The following is an 18,182-nucleotide window of genomic DNA, read 5'->3' on the forward strand; positions in this document are numbered from 1 at the left end:
GCAAACTGCCAGTGCTCTTCCACAGGCCGGATGTCCCTAACTAAAGATGGTTATTGATGTACAGTACCAGTGTTTTAGTGCTGCAGCAGAATCAATAAATGAGAAAATACTGCTTTGTCAGGTTTCGCCAGAGCATGCTGGGAAACTTTACCGCTGCGAATGGTTACAGCAACTCTTAATACATGAGAGGGAGAGCCGGGCGCCCTTCTGTGCAGAGAAATGATGTTCTTCTACCCTCTAGTGACTATAAAGGAATAAGACAAAAGCTGGAGGAATTTTTTGAGACCACTTCACATGATTATTTATTGCCTCTGAAGTTTATTTCTAAAAAGAACCAGAGTCTTGGAAACCAAGTGAACAGGTAGGATTAAAAAAAAAAAAACACCTTAGCCTGGTTATTTTTAAAGTGCTCAAAAATGCAAAGGATATACATTTTAGGAAGAGTCAGAACTTTGATTCCTCTGGATTTGAAAAAGCAAGGTTTAGAAAGTTTACCTTCTTTCCTAGGAACTAGTCAGGTTACAAATCTCTCCTTCTCTCTCTTTCACATACACACACTCTTACAAACACACGGAATCTTTGTTTCAATCTCCTTATTTTATAGAGAAGTAAACAACTGCAGTGTGGTGAGGTTAGAAATGAGAGATGGCATATAACTGTGTACACATGTGTGTGTATAAATAAATGCATATACAGAGATTGCCCACACACCCTCCCCTCATACACGGACACATCACGGCCACCTCCATCTTGGTTATTCCTCTTTTAAAAGCAGTAGACCTGCTAAAGTAAGTTATACATAATATTTTTGGTTTTGTTTACATTTACATTAATTTTGACATTGAGTCACTTAAGTTACAATGTGTTACCTTAATAACCTAATAATAACAAACACATCCCTACCTTGGTACACCTATACTTTTTATAAATTGCACAGAAGTATATAATTGTTTAAAAAGAAAAGATACTAACAATGTAAAAAAGTCACCGGTATTTCATGGAGAAATCTTTAAAGAAACACTCACAAAAAAAAAAAAAAGGTAAAATAAAAGTAATATAAAAAAGATTGATAAAATATACCATGTATTCTTCTCAATCTTTTCACTGCCCTTATAACAGTTTCCACCTAATGGTAAATAGCTTTCTAAAGGACTAAATCTAACTGCACTACAACTCCAAATAATTCAAGCTTAATGAAGTGTAACATTCTAACACGGCCGGTACATATAAAATGTCAACACTAAAACAAGTGTAAGTTCAAACATCTGGCTATGCCCTTATTAAATGAAATTTTAAAAGGGAGTTTGTTTCCTTTTTACTCATAACAGCAGTAAGAGGAAAAGAAAGCCTTTCCATGTAAAGGTTGGATAATAATCTTGTCTACATTGGTCTTTGCTACAAAGGTGAACCACATGATGTAAAGAAAAAAAAAACAGCTATATTTACCTTGCTGGCGCTTAACTGCTTCCGATCTGACCAACGCTAAGGATTATGTCCATTGAATCGTGAAAAATGGCAAAATAAAAGAGAGAAATAGAGCCGTTAACAACACGATGATGTTACCATGCTAGTTAGATGGTGCAGACTACATTCAAACAACTGACACCCACATTCTGAGGTTTCAGAGAAAACACATTTGAGCAAGAAAATAGTTAGAAACCTAGAAAAATCACATTTCTGTGGTTGTGTTACATCATTTTCTCACAGTATTCAAAAATGAAAAAACAAGGACATAGAATACTGCTCAGTCCTTACAAGTACATTTATGTTTTTATTTGCCTGAAAACACTCTAATTTTACCTCGAAAAGCAATGTGGAAAGGCAGGTTTTTCCTACCTGAAATACCCAGATAGCATTATAAAAATGTTTAAGAAATTCATGGACAAAGTTAGTTCATGTTTACGTTTCTGTAGTTTTAGATACTAGAAAAAATAATTCCATTGCCCTCTGCTGAGAAAATCTCAATATTCGAAGTAATAGGAAAAAACAATCTGAGTCATTTCTTCACAATGAAGAAAAATAGGCTAGTGTACCAGTGAGGGAGGGAAGAAAAAAATGTTCTGAACAGCCAGTAACTTCATCACTGTTCTCTTTTGATCTCTCATTTGTTGAGCTAAGACTGCTGAATTTCGTCTACAAGTAAAGTTCTCTCCTAACAAAATCCTCTCATTACTCCTGTCACCGTCCAGTACTGCAAAGCTCTACTCTGGCTGGTTAACCAGCTAACTGGATGTTAAAACTTGGAAAAATTTGGCAGATTACAACTCAATTATGAATCTAATTGAGCAGCCCATGGTAACTATTATGATTAAGGAAAAAAATGCCTTTAGGCAAATGATCTATCCACATTGCCAATAAGTCTCCCCAGGAAATTAGAAACCAGAAAACAAATTGTCTTTGGGGAAAATCCACTTATATTCCAGGGACCAGCAAGTAGAAACGCTGGTACAAAAATGTCTTGAAAATATTCTTCAGGAAAAACACTTTCCCTGGTGAAACTGGAAGCTCAACCACTCAGCATGTGACCCAGAGTTATAGATACTACAATCTGGGTATTAAAATCAGTTCTTTTTGTATTTTCCCAACAACATATGAACAAATATTTTCACCCAGAACAACCACTAAAATTAATCACCATCTTGTAGGTACACATGGCTATTCCTACATAGCCTTTTGAAATACAATTCATTTGATTTTTATATCACCAAAGATTTAAAAATACATAAGGAAATGACTGGAAAATGAGTATTACTGTCTGCTTACTACAGTACTAAGAGCTACCATATATCGGGTGTCTACTCCGTGCTAAGCACTATATTTGATCATGCTGGTCTTCACAAACCTATAAAATAGATAATCTTTCTTTTAAATCCGCATTTCACAAATTGTAGCTGAGAATTAAGTAATTCTGTGAATTTGATCTGATCAGTTAACTTCTCAAAACTAAAAATAGTGGAGTCGGGATTCAAACCCAGGCAGTCTGATGACAGAGCTCATAATTATAACTAAAATCCTATTTTTGCTGAGAAAAAGAGACAGAGGGCAGGTGTATCAGCCCTCCACCTAGTGCCCTACCTCCTAACTGTACCATGCCCGTATGCACTTAAATCCCTGGCCCTGAGGGTCAATTCACAGACATTTTGCACATGTTAAGATTTTTATTGGCTTGGCTCTAAAGCAACGAAGACTGCCTCAATGACAACGGGAAGAAATATGGGTACAAAACCAAGAATTCAAACTGAAATCTCTCTATCAGGCTTTAAATGAAAATGGAAATTTATAAACAAATTATTCCCAAATAATCTCAGTCCCCCGTGTTAGTTACCCCATTTAAAAACCCAATAGAAGAATATCTTTAAATACTAACTTAAACTCAATGAAAAGATCAACAGTTTTCTGATACTTACTCTATCCAAAGGGCCCCTGATGTGCACTGTTAAGTTGAATAGCCACACATGGCCAAGGATAAATTATTCCTTGCTCAGGTATACTTTGAACAAGTATATAAACAGAAAAATAACACTACCAGTCAGAACAAATAGAACAGGCATTACCATTATTATTATTTCTATAATACCCCATTTTATTATATATGTACATCTATATACACACACATACATATACATGGATATGTATATATATGTATGTACACTCGTATATATAGTAAATAGATTGTACACTAGACCCTGCCAGACAAGCAAAGAACGAAGAAAATGAGAAATCGTACCAGCAAGGAGATAATGCGTACCATCTGACAAACTCTCAAAAACAGGGCGTGGAGGAGTCAAGGAAAGAAGGGCCAAACTAAATAGGATGACAAGTGTGTCTCCTTTTAGGGCTCTGAAAAGATAGGCTTTGAGATGTTTTCCAAAAACAAACTCAAGCTGCATTGAGTATTAATTGCTCTGCAATTTGAAATAAATTTTGACTGAAATGGCTCTACTTAAAAACTCCAAATTTTGGCAATATTTCAACATATTTTAAGTGACAGTAGTACTGCTAAATATGATCCAATACACTACAGAAAAATCCACATGTGGAATAAATACACAGCTATTATGCAGCTGAAATATGCAGCTATCTTCCTGAGGTCATTATCCAAGTTTACAAACCCCACTTAAATATGTAAGAAATTTTCAGAACGTATCAGCTGGCAATTATGCAACCACGTGGCAAATAATATGCTCATTTCCATGGCATGTCATCGCAACCTGGCATCCAGCTCAAGGAACCGGTCACCTACTGGATGCCCTGCCACTGAATCCGATGGCAATGCCATCAAAACTAAGAGAAGTTAAAGGAAGTCCCTCGCCACTATGTTGGGTAGAAAAAAAAATATTTTTGACATCAATTTAAGACATTTTAGCATCAAAATATCAATGTTATTGAGGCCTCAGGTTTTAACATTGCCACTTCTTAATTAATAAATGGAGATCTCCCCCCCCCAAAGTTATCATCAAGTAAATGCTCATAAGTAAAGAATTCAGATTAAAAATAGCAACTGTTTAGTTGACCCTCTGGCAATTGAAAAATCACTGTGCAGTTTTTTTTTGTTTGTTTTTTTTACTCCTTTAAACTATCCTCAGTGAGTTTACTAGTAAATCACTCATGATTTTCATCATGAAAATAAATTACAACTAACTGCAAAGGTAATGTCAAAATGAAGAATATTCTCCACACTGACCCCACTGACTCAATTCAAGAGGTATTATTGGAGGCCTACTTTATAAACAGGCTTCAGATTTTCATACCAGATTCTAAACATGCTGAAATTTTAACACATCTTAGTCCTTTTTCAAGTAGCTGTTTTTAATTGGCTTTTTAAATGCCTTTCAAAAAAATGACAATCCAAGATGCTTTCATTCTCATTTTCATTCTTGGAATTTTAAGGTATAATACCAGAATATAAAACAAGATTATGGTTTGTATTCACATACTTGCTCCTAAAAACAGAGTCCCCATCATACTGTCACAAAATCCAATGCTTTTTGATGTTACAGACATCTTTAATAGGTAATGCATTAACTAGAAATTACCATGTAACAGACTAGAGAATATTAAATGTGTGTCTTCCCAGAAGAACTCTCAATAGAAAATTTGGTAGCTAAAAGAAAAAGGAAGATGAAACGGAAATGCTGCAAATGTATACTTGATTACCTTAGTAATGTACCACACAATGACTAAATCCTGGGAACAGCTTTTCATAACTAAATAATGCCTAAGTCATCTAGTACCTAAGAAAACAGTAAATGGAAACCTTAACATTTAGAAAAAGCATATTTTGTATGATCTGTGACAAGCAAACCATAAGCAGCAAACACACTTAATAACAGCAATAGTATTATTGCTACAATATTAGTAATGTTTACATCCCTAGCCAAAATAGAGATCATTCCTTACTGGATTTCTTTCCAGGTTTCCAAAAGAAAGGGTGTACATTATCACAGATAGGTACTTTAAGTTTCTATACAGTTTTTCCCCCTACCCAAATAAATACAAAAATGTCAGCCATCTGGCAACCCAATTATCAAAGAAAAGTTGCAATGGAGAATTTTAAAAAGAACAAAAGGGTCACACTCACGTGTCTCTTGAAATCACACTGTTTTACTACTAGGCTCAAATTTAATACAATCACTCCCATGTCATCTTCTAAACTGTTTGGATCTTCCAATTTTAAAATATGTTCAGTCGTCCTATAAGCAAAAAGCAACAAATGATGGTAGCACTTATTGGTAGTACTTTATAGCCTTAGAATACATCAGGAGCTTATGATAAAAAATCTCCTACCCCTGAACAGGGGTGAGACACAAGTTAAAAAAAGCACCAGATTCAGTGAAAATAAACCAACCATCTTCAGGGGTAGAGAAACTGTTTGGCATTGCCTAATTCAACAGTTGGTCAACTGATTCTTCTCCCCTACTGCCCAAAGAAAATGTAAATACTTGTTTTAATTTTAAGGTAAGTAGGTTAATGAACACGAAAGTACAAAATTCAATACACCTTTTAGGTTATGTTATAGAAGATGTAATATCTGACCAATATATATTTGGGAGCTAAAAAGCAAAAATTATAGCAAAACTCACATTTTAAAGCACTCTTTCATTTATTCTGATTTTGTAATTTGATTATCTTGAGTTCCCTCTAAAATTCACTAATAACAACTAGATGGTAAAATTACAATACCTGTTAAGCTCAAGATCACTCAGAACGACAAATGCAGAACCCATGAAATCAGATGTAGTTAAATCTCGATCATACACCTACAAAGAAGAAGGAGGCCAGTAACACACATTAATATGGCAAACCAACTGAGTATATCAAAGTATGGATAAATGCAATAGGCTGGGAATTTTGAATTCAGTCTTCTAGATCTAAAAATAATTTGCACAGTATAAAGAAGAATTTAACCAAGCTGATGGGGAGAACAAAATTATTCAAACCTGTGCATTTTGCTTACTATGGCCAAAATAACAGAAAATACTTTTAAGGCAGTATTCATATGCGTTAAGATATTATGCACAATGGACCACTCTCTGTAGTTTAAATGGTCTCTCATTAAAATTTAGTATTTTCCGCAGTGAGCAAATCCGCCAATTAATAGAAATTTGCTAAATATTCTATAGCAATCCCATCCTGCACTCAACTCATGCAGTTTTAACCCAGATGTTAGAGCAATTGATGCTTACAACCTGTAGCTTAAAGCTCTCTGAGAAAGGCTTTAGTACTTGTCACCACTGCACCGGCAGTAATATTTCTTCCACATTCAGTAAGTTTAAATACAATCAATGGAGATATTATTTTCACTCTGCTAGATCTGAGAGTAACATACAGTTTGACCAAGGGTATAAAGAATCCCTTCCATAGTTATATTTTTAAGCCAGTGCTTAGGAATGATACAAGAATAAATTTGGGGAAGTTGACTTTTAAGAGGGCGAAGATGGCTGAGAAATAAATGTTTTTAATAAAAGAGCAGATTTGAAAGTCATCTGGGATTACCTTCACACGCAGCTTTTGATCAAGGCTTTGTATTGGCAATAAGACTACTTCGTCCCAAACTGGGTTCAAGTTCTTATATATGACTTTACTTTTGTACAGAGTCTTCCCATTCAGCTTAAATTTCACATAGGGATCACTCGTGCCTTTAAATGAAAAAGAGAGCAAGACAGGTTTTTAAAATATACGTAAAAAGCCTAGGATCTCCATTAAATAAAGATTCTTTCCACGCTCTCCAGGCTCAGAGCACTTCACTGAGCACACCCAGAACAAATGTCTCCCTGCACAGAGACTGAAGGCCCCAGAGGTGGAGAGGGGAGAGAAGTGAAACAATCTGGGGTAAATGACTGATTCTTCTTTGCCTTTCCTGGTAGAATATAAATGGGCTCCTTGAGCTTTCTCTGTTTGGTTTCATCGTGGGTATGTCATCACTCTCCTACCCACAAAAAATTCAAGAAATAAAATCCACCAGCACCAGCCAAGCATCTCAGGAGTCCTGGGGAGAAGCCCACTCCTCCTAAGAATGGCAGTGAGTCAGTAAAAAGGGAAAGAAACCATTTTCAAACATTTGGCCAGATGGCTGACTCAACAGAATCCTGTACTTTATAATATAATCATAATAAATCAATCAATCCCTGGAACCACCGACTCAGAAGCCCAGGGACTCGGACCCCAGAACCAGGGGTGTGGAGATTAAACTGACAAAGTTGCCATTCTTCGCCCCACCCTCCGCACCTGCGGTAAAGCAGAGAACATTGTCTCCCCCTGGAGAGCTGAACACCCCTCAACAAGGCCCTCCGACCCGCTGGCCTCGGGCCAACACCCTTGACCTGCTGCCTCTTCCCGGGAAGCTTTGAAAAGGAAAGAATAATGTCCCGCTATAGCCACTATGTCCAAAGCAGAAAGAAGGGCCGATGATGGACCCTTCCCCACATTTTTCAGATCAGTTGAGGAAAAAAACATGCCCACAAACATAATACCAGGCTTAATGTGTTGTGCAAGTGTTCCATCATACTCGGGACACAGAACAGAGACTGGGACATGCTTGCACATTACTACCTAGTGAAGGATGAATAAAGGAGGCACAAATAAATGAATAATCCACGAGGGCATGAATGAAGGCTAGCCGATAATGCTACAAAGAAAGGAAAAAAATCTAATTGGGGGAGGTATGCTGGTAGAATTCGTGAACCAGACTCTGAATAAGTGCTCAAAGACCAACAGTCTATTTTGTTCACTGACACATTCCAGGTGCCTTGGACAATGCCCAACAGAGACCTCTACAGATTTACTGACATGAGTTCTTGATATTAAAGTCAAGCCAATGTAGTCTAAGAATATTACATCAAAAATTAATTAGGCTACTCTGTTACAAACACTTCCAACTCGTTAATACCCACCATGAATTATTTCAATCATTTTTTTTTTCAGCTCTTTCTGAGGTTTCTGCAGGACGGACAACTCCTGAACATGAATGCAATTCTTATACTAACTATTCTAACTGAGAGTCACATCCCTTGGGGGCAAGATAATACACATTGGCTAAAAGTCTTAACAGAATAACCAAGGTATCATTTGGATAATTCAGCCATTCCAGCATGGCAAGGCTGCTAACTTTAAAACAAAGAAATCAAGTTACAAATATACACATATACATATTCGACACTCACGTTGTAAGTTTGGCAACAAAGGGGCAGAAACCCAGCAGTTTTACTTTAAACCTGGACACACGCGTACTCGCACACGCTTAAGCAGCAATTCTGAGCAGGATAGTAAAAATGAAGGCATTCCCAGCCATTCAGTGGAATAGTCACTAGTGAGTCAGTAATCTGTCCACACCCCCTCTTTGAGAGTACAAGAGAACACCTGCGGCAAGTCAGATTTTAACAGTCATTCTGATATATATAGATAAAAAAAAAAAAAAAAGTGGGGGGAAAACTCTAATAAAAAGAGGCCTTTAATTAAATGAAATTGCCACTCTGGGATCAGGTCTTCATGCTTGTCAGCGTGCTCTCAAAATAAACATCTCAAAACCGGGCCTCGGTGGTGTCACTTTCTCACAGGCAAAGCATACTGGGTAATCCCCAGGCATCTTGACAGCTACATAATGTTCAAACTGTTTCACGGGTGAATGGCAGCAGTTGCGTGAAAGAAAATATTAATGTCTGGAATTAATAGAAAAAGGGACCGGGGTTTACAAAGCCAAACAAGGAACCAGGGTGTCAAGTGAGTACAGCGTTAATTGTTAATTGTTAGGGAAAATTTGAGAAGGGGGGGCAGGGGGCACGTAGTGATTTTTTCTCTCTGAGCCTAAGTGCCTCACTGTCAGGCAAGTGACATCTTAACTAGGCAGGTTCTGAAAAGGGGTCGTGGCTCAGGAAGGCAATGCCCAGATTATACAAATGATGAGATGACACCTGAATGGGTGGACTTTAACCTTTTTTTCACAGGGCGCTTCATAAACAATGAGGCTCCTTGGAATAAAGAGGTAGTGTGGGGCTTCCCTGGTGGCGCAGTGGTTGAGAGTCCGCCTGCCGATGCAGGGGACACGGGTTCGTGCCCCGGTCCGGGAAGATCCCACATGCTGCGGAGCGGCTGGGCCCGTGAGCCATGGCCGCTGAGCCTGCGCGTCCGGAGCCTGTGCTCCACAACGGGAGAGGCCACAACGGTGAGAGGCCCGCGTACCGCAAAAAAAAAAAAAAAAAAAGAGGTAGTGTGGAACTTTGGGAGGAGAATGAAACTAGGAGGCCAGAGACGGTGCCTCTCTCCTGGGGTCGCCACCCGTCCTGCCATGTGGACTCAACAGAGTCACGGAGCCTCAAATTTAGAATATGTAGCCATCACACATCCAGAGCCGGAGCTTCCTGCTCCCGTGCAAAAGGTACTGTGGTTCTGGGTGTGCTGAGACAGACTGACAGCCACGCACTGGTCCTCCGGAAATGCTGTGCCAGTTCACACTCCCGACAACGCGGGACAGTCCTTATTTCTGCACAGATGCTATGGATGGCCACGCCTCCCCTGACCCTGTACCTGTCAGGCCTGCTAACATCACTCACATGCCACAAACACAGGTTGCCTCAGAGCATGGCTCAGTGTTACTGAGTACTAAGGGGGACGGCAAAGGAAGATCCACCCCAGAGCCTTTTCTTCTGTACCTGGCGGGCAGCGGGCAGATGGTATATATAACCCAAGGTCCAAGAGGTAAGTGTCAAAATAGAATAGAACTTGGGGGGTATGCTAGTTCACAGGCGGGAAAGGTTAGCTCCAGCTGGGGTATCCGTGGAGGCTGAAATAAAGGAGATGGGAATTGAAACATGGGCGGATCTGGCCAAGCAGAAAAGGACTGAGGCCATGTGGGCTGGAGGAACCGGCACTGAAAGGGGAAAGAGGCCAAAATGACTAGATCTGTGCGGTGCCAAGCAAGCATTTCAATTCATCCAGAAATTAAGGGGATAAAATGTATAATGAGAAAGTTAAAAACCCCGGTTTTGAGTCAGACTGAAGTGCCTTAAAAGTCACAAAATAAGGAATTAAGTTTTTGTTCTGTAAGAAATATAGTTTTGGTTTTCTTGTTCTCTTTTTTTAATTTTTTTAACAAGTGTAATACATGCTCATGATTCTGAAAGGTATGAAATGAAAACTCTCCACCCTCTTAATCTTTCCTCATTCCCATTCCTCATATGCACCAGTTTCTTGAGTGTCTTACAGGAAAAAATACAAGAATTGTTCTTAACTCGAATGTAATCATAATAAATGCACTGGACTCTGTGCTTTCACAACTAAAGTACCTTGAAGCTCTGTTCACATCAGCAATACAGATTCACCAGGTTTTTTTTCCTTTTATCAACTGCATACATTTTCATTGTGTTCTTGTATCTTAATTTATGTAACTAGTTACCAAATAATAAACATTTACATCACTTCCAATTTTTTTTTTTTTTTTTACTAGCACAAACAATACTACAACAAGCATCTTTGTATGACTATCTCTGAGTTCATATGTGATTATATTAAAAAAGAATAGCAGGGCTTCCCTGGTGGCGCAGTGGTTGGGGGTCCGCCTGCCAGTGCAGGGGACATGAGTTCAGGCGCTGGTCAGGGGAGATTCCACATGCCGCGGAGTGGCTGGACCCGTGTGCCATGGCTGCTGAGACTGCTCTCTAGAGCCCGCGAGCCACAGCTGCTGAAGCCCATGCCCCTGGAGCCTGTGCTCCGCAGCGAGAGAGGCCACCGCGATGAGAGGCCCGCGTACCGTGGTAGGGGTTGGCCCCCTCTCGCCGTGGCTGGAGAGGGCCCACACAGGGGCGGAGACCCAATACAGCCAAAAATAAATAAATAAAATAAATAAATTTATTTAAAAAAGAAAACTGCAAGGGCAAATGAATGTGTCTTTTCTGGTTCTGACAGCCATTGTCAAATTGTTCTTCCAAAGTCTGTCAAAATTTACACTTCCACCAAGAATATACGTTTTGTATTTTTTTCTTTACATGCTCACCAATATTTGATGTCATAAACCTTTACTTTGAACAAACGGCAGGTAAAAAAAATAGTATCTCCATTTTTCTCTATCATTAACATTTACAGTAAAGCTTAGGATTTTTCATATTTTAGTGACCTACATTTGTCTTTCTTTGTCAGGGAAATTCTCACTGATATAATTCACCCATTTTTCTATGGGCTCAAGGTTTTGTCTTTTGCTTATGGATTTGAATGAGCCCTTAATTATGGAAAGCAGCCATTGGCTGTAAATCTTGTCATACTTTGTTTAGACTTACCTTACTTCTTGCAATAAGTTATTTCCATTTTTATTTAGGCAAATTTACCAGTTTTATTTATGGCACTGTCGTTTAACATTCTGCTTAGAAGAATTTTTCTCACTAAAGGATTTTCAGTTAGTTCAGCCATGTTTCTTTCCACTGATTTTGCAGCTTTTCGTTTTTGACACTTAACTCTTTGGTCCATCTGGAATTATTTTAGTGTGAGAGGGAGGGAAATTCAGGTTTACTTATGAGTAGGAGAGTAAAATGATCAGAGCCACGCTTCAGAAATATAAATCTGGCAGCAGCTTATAATTTAGAAGGAAGAAGAAAAAGGCTAAAGCGAAGAAACCTGGTAGTTGAGATAACACAGCACCGGGGAGTTGAGGAGATAGCTATACCCAAATTATAAGAAGCACCGATCCAGGGTTTCACAGAGCATGATCCATGGAACACTCATACCTCGAGGTGCTCCATGGACTGAAAGGGTTATGTCATCAAAACCACTGGGAGAAGCTGTTTACTCTTTCCTTACTTGGAACTTCCCTATGTAGAGTAAAATATTAAACACTGCTAAGAACTGTATTAATGACAAACAAGCAATAATAAAAACAGCCTAAAACTTTTCTACTCTGTATTTCATAAAATTATTTAAATATAGAAAACATTTTACTTGGGGCACCTATGAACGTACCATTAAACTCCTCCAAATCAAAGCTCTGGAAGGTGAGATGCATGCCCAGAGTTGCCTAATATGCATGGTAGGTGAATTATATGAAGATACGATAAATGAATAAACTTTGAAGTAAAATGGGCATGGTGGATTAAACTCCCAGACCTTCCTTTCAGTAACTGTATAACCTTAGGCATCGTAATTTCCTCAAGCCTTACCATCTTCACCTGTAGATGGAAAAACGCCAGCTTTGTAGAATTATCTTGAGAACTGAATGAACCACTATACTTCGGTAACAAGAGGCTCCAAACATTTACACAGTATGTGCTTCTATTTATAGTATTACCACTCAATCAATTTAAAAGGGGAGAGTGTGTAACAATGTATGCAGTACTAATTAAATATTCATTTACTTTATTTTAGCTGTCCAAGTAACATGCACTGATAATTTGTCTCTATATGTCCCTTCTAAAGGTGTGATGTTTATAACCCCTTCTGTCTTCAAAAGTTGAACAGCAAATTCCTTATGTTATATACTTCTCACAGGGATCCCATGTGGTTTGGGAAAATTTCATGAAACAATCTGAGCTGTCTTGGAAGGAATGGGCCATTTAAAATCTGAAAGTCACTAAGTATTCATGAGTACTAGCTACTGCCCCACCTACAGTCCTAAGGGGATTCATTAGGATTTCAGAGAACTTTGCAGGTATAATCTTATGAAAATAACAGGCAGCTCAATAAGAAGGACACATAACTCAAGTTTATCATCAGGAGAGAGTCATCAAGAACCATCATATTTGAAGATTCTGTTCTCTTGGCATTCGATTTATCAACCCAAGGGGCTATTACCGGATTGTGTGTGTTATGGAAAAGATGGGCAGTATTAACAGGTGAAGTGGTTGAATAGAACAGATAAAATCACATGGACTGGCTCAAGAACTAGCCCAATATGCAAAGAAGATACATCTGTAATGAAACTCCAATTACCAACACCTTCTCTTTGCTTTTTCTAGTATAACAGCTCATGGCCATGGTAGTAGAAAAAGCAGAAAGTCAAGATTAATTAAAAAAAGAAAGAAAGGAAGGAAGGAAGGAAGGAAGGAAGGAAGGAAGGAAGGAAGGAAGGAAGGAAGGAAGGAAGGAAGGAAGGAAGGAAATTACCACCATCTAGAAAAGCTTACTATCTTGGTATGCACCGAGACTTTACACACACACACTTTCCACAAAAAGGAATCAGACTCCATATTGTATTCTTTTACCTGCCTTCTTCAGTCAATAACACATCTGTCCCCTTCCATGCCCGTAAGTATATTTCTATAAATCAGTTTAATGGCCATTTATGTATCTATTTGTGTGTGTGTGTGTGTGTGTGTATATATATATATATATATATATATACACACACACATATGCACTATATCATATAGTTTATGTACTATATCATATAGGTTTTTAAAACTAGCATTCCTAATTTAAACTAAAAATCCAATGCATTGAATGCGAAAGCTGTATTTGTAGACAAAACCTAGTTATTTGTCACCAGCAAAGCTCATTCACCAAGTTAGAAACTTCAGCCATATAGCGTCTCCAAAAGAAACGTGGTCTTAAGCTAGAAAAGTTTCCTAATTAAATGCATTTCTCAGAGTTGTTTGTTTATGAAAGGAAATGATCTCCATAATTTTACACAAAGTTCACATTCTGTAATACCTGAGAACTTTTCTCAGGGGATATTAAGAGTTCAGTTTCAAGTCAATAATTATTTACTAAGTCTTTAGGGAAACTGAGATACACATAGATGAATTCATTCTGCATAAAAAGTATTTGAACACATATGAAAAGCATAAATTTGACTTTTTTCCTATCCTCTGGCTTAAGAGTAATAAGATTCATTATATTTATACACATATCTTTAGACTCTTTGCAATATATATACCTATTTGGAATGTTTCTTCTTGCCAGAAAAAGAAGTAAATCTGAGTTGTTTTCATATGGGATCCATAAGTTCTGACTTTCTCCAAGGGTGGCTAAATAAGAGCCAGACGTGATTTCAGAAAACAAGCGAGTGATGATTTTTCAACAGCTGCTGCTGCCCTCTAGCAGTTACACTGAGATTTCCAGAGCAAGCCATGTCCAATTGCAGCTTTCTTAACAGACCCCTTCAGAAACCATAATGGGCCTTATGGAAACTCAAGGGCATTTTTCCTCAGTCCCATGGGACAGGAGAAACAACTTTCCCTTTATAGAGCACAGTCTACTTTACTTAAGAGAGCAGGAGATTCAAGTCTAGCAGAATTCCAAGCCAGGCTTTATCCACTACAATTAAATAAAGGGAACATGCACATTCCCCTTCTCCTGCACATGGTGGCTACATGCTTCTGTTTTTTTGGTACCAGCCTCAGAAGAACAGTTTCCTCCCAGACCATCTAAAGGCCTTGCTGGCCACCTTCTGTCACTTAGCACATCCTGGTTGAACCACTCCTGAACTTTTCTCCCAGTGAGATTGACTCTCCTCCTCTTGGGGAGCCCACCATGGACAACAGTTCAGCGGCACCTTGGACAAGGCTTGCCCATGGCTGGACCCTGTGATGTAGTGTACAAAATTCACCGAAATCCTTTTTTTTTTTTTTTTTTTTTTTTTTTTTTGCGGTACGCGGGCCTCTCACTGTTGTGGCCTCTCCCGTTGTGGAGCACAGGCTCCGGACGCGCAGGCTTAGCGGCCATGGCTCACAGGCCCAGCTGCTCCACGGCATGTGGGATCCTCCTGGACCGGGGCACGAACCCGTGTCCCCTGCATCGGCAGGCGGACTCTCAACCACTGCGCCACAAGGGAAGCCCGCAATCCATTTTTTTGAAAGATCATCCAGTGGCCAACTTACAGTGAGACTGAGGATCTGAATTTACCAATTTTACCAAAACTTGCTTATTTTTAACTATTTATAAAGTTTTACCAAAACTGTTTATTTTGACTATTTTTAAAGTTTGTATAGAATAAACAAGGGGAATTAAGAGAGCTGTGGAGAGTGAGGTCCTCATGGGGCCTTCAGATTCTCCCCCTGTACCATGCTCCCCCCAAAACTCCCTTCACCCCACCCACCCCACCCCAAGACTTCCCTACCTGCCCTACTCTCTGCCTGCTCACCACCTCTGTTCCCCCTAATATTCTTTTTCTGTCTTTAGTCATCCCCTTTGTGGGATCTTCAGCTTAGGCCAGGCCATGTCCATTCCTTTCTATCATTTTCTTTGGCCTGAGACAAATTAAATATTATTTAAGATGCTGTTCTGGTTTTGTCTTCAGGGCCGATTAACTAATATGACCCAGAGACCTTCCAAAGTTGTTTTTTTGTTTGTTTGTTTGTTTTGTTTTGTCGTTTGTTTGGGGGGTACACGGGCCTCGCACTGTTGTGGCCTCTCCCGTTGCGGAGCACAGGCTCCGGACGCGCAGGCTCAGCGGCCATGGCTCACGGGCCCAGCTGCTCCGCGGCATGTGGGATCCTCCCGGACCGGGGCACGAACCCACGTCCCCTGCATGGGCAGGCGGACTCTCAACCACTGCGCCACCAGGGATAGCCCCAAAGTTGTTTTTAAAAGTTCTCATCCAATAATGTTATACACTTAATTTTCTAAATAGATGAATGAAGAACATTGTCAATATACTGATGGATACAGTAAATGGGCCATTTGGTGAGTAACTGAACAAACTGGCTTTTGTTGAAGTGGTCACTACGAAGAGATGCCTGCACCCCTATTCTTGATGAGGTGATCAGAAGTACACAGGGGTGTAAACTCGGCTCCCCATCCCTGTTGCGGGACCTTGGCAGGCTACCAAAACCCACCAAGTGGAGGAAATCCAACTGCTACCTGGGCTTCAGGATGGGTGTTTGCATCTTTAAAGTTTCAAGTTTGCTAATGAATGAGCATCCTTCTGAATAAGCTCACCAGATGTGTCTTCGTTGCTCCCACACAAGCACACCAATGATTGAGCGCCATCTGGTGCTCAGAGTAGGTACTCCAATGCGAAGCAAAGCCCCAATTTTTGCAAAATAAGAAGTATTGACTGTGACCCTTCAGTACAGTACAACTGTGATGTGGTGCTGGCACTGGAACAAAACAACACATCCATAGGAATCAAAGAGAAATCCAAGACGCAGACCCTCATATGGACTGCATTTTAATACCCAATTAAGAAGTGGCCATCAAATCATTAGGGAAAGGAAAATGTAGTCCTAGTTAATTAAATACCCATTTGGCAAAAAGTAAAACTAAGTTCCGACTCTGGGCCAAGAAATCAAAATAAACTTGATACAGATCAAAGAGATTAATGAAAAAAATGTAAAACCAGACAGAAAAGAATATAGGTTAATGCATCTCTCTCAAGAGAGAAAAGGCCTTTCAAGGTACAAAAGCATAGGATGCAAGGAAGAAAGGAAACTCTCCAGAATAAAATTGTAAGACTGGAAAAGAGGTTTGCCACAAAAACTTTATAAACAAAATTAAAAGGCAAATGACAACGCAGCAAAATATACATGAACATATCCAGGAACCAGGAGAATAAGCCACAGAGATGGATGGAGTTGGCTGTGTACAAAAGAGAAGCAAATATCTCTTAACCAAATATATCTCAGGTCCAAATTTCTCTGCATAAATTAGAACAAAACCAAGACGATACTTCTTCTTTATCAAAATTGACATAGATAAGCTACACACAGTGGAGCTGAGAAACGGGAAGTGGAACACTCATATGCTCCTGGTGGGTGAGCAAAATAGAGGTGTTTTCTCAAGAGTGAACTGGCAATTCTGTTAAGTAGAATCTTGAGATGTCAGATCATGTGACAGAAAACATCCAATTCACTGCAATACATGACTTGCAAAGAAATAAAGTTTGACGCACAGATGTAGGTACAAGAATGTTTTCTGCAGCGTTATTACTAGTAATTAAAATCTGGAATGATAACCTAAACTGGCACATTAATTAAACAAAGAAAGGTGTACTACTGCTTTTAATCTCTTCTCAAAATAGAGCTTTTAAAATACAGAAAAAAATATACATGTGAAGCAAAAATAGCAAATCATCAAGTAATCTGAAGTCAGATCCTATTTTACTTTAGAACTCAGTATTTTTTAAAAAATCAGATCAGTGTAGTACATTCAGTAAAAAATTTCAATAAGTAATGACCTACTGGGATGACTTCATCCACACCAAGCTTTCCCATGTTGGTCGCTATGAAACTTGAGGGGCATCTTCTGAGACAAATTTAAGATGAAGAAAATAAAAGCATCAATTCACAATGGGGTTCTTATTCAAATAATGCACCCTTAAAAACTAGTGTCTCTTTCATTTCTGCTGTGGCACTGACAAGAAAGCAGGAACTGGTCTCAGAAAACAACCTTAACCAACCCTTTGCCCTGCTGGCAGTGGGCAGGGGGTGAGGAGTACAAAATCTAAAGAGAGGGCTTCCCTGGTGGCGCAGTGGTTGAGAGTCCGCCTGCCAAGGCAGGGGACACGGGTCCGTGCCCCGGTCCGGGAAGATCCCACATGCCGCGGAGCAGCTGCGCCCATGAGCCATGGCCGCTGAGCCTGCGCGTCCGGAGCCTGTGCTCCGCAACGGGAGAAGCCACAACAGTGAGAGGCCCACGTACCGCAAAAAAAAAAAATCTAAAGAGAAAAACAAGAGGTATGCAAACGGTGGGACAAATTATCAAGAAACTGGGAAGAAGGGCCCTAATAAAATTGGCGTAAATGCCACAAGTCATTGCCTTTC

General features: G+C 39.4%; 1 protein-coding gene across 3 annotated transcripts in view; it reads right to left on the reverse strand.

Annotated features, from left to right (window-relative positions):
* Positions 1–18,182, reverse strand: part of MCTP2 (multiple C2 and transmembrane domain containing 2) — a 190,683-nt gene that overhangs the window by 140,529 nt on the left and 31,972 nt on the right. For 2 of the 3 annotated variants that reach the window (XM_060170522.1, XM_060170520.1), the window contains exons 4-7: positions 6,997–7,139; positions 6,184–6,260; positions 5,582–5,693; positions 1,447–1,482 (exon numbers count right to left, since the gene is read on the reverse strand). In XM_060170522.1, coding sequence (XP_060026505.1) covers positions 1,447–1,482; positions 5,582–5,693; positions 6,184–6,260; positions 6,997–7,139 — 368 coding nt within the window. Of the gene's footprint in view, positions 1–1,446; positions 1,505–5,581; positions 5,694–6,183; positions 6,261–6,996; positions 7,140–18,182 lie in introns of those variants that run through there. The other variant, XM_060170519.1, reaches the window with a different exon arrangement.

Source organism: Lagenorhynchus albirostris, chromosome 1 (genome assembly GCF_949774975.1).
Source record: "Lagenorhynchus albirostris chromosome 1, mLagAlb1.1, whole genome shotgun sequence".
Taxonomy (NCBI): Eukaryota; Metazoa; Chordata; class Mammalia; order Artiodactyla; family Delphinidae; genus Lagenorhynchus; species Lagenorhynchus albirostris.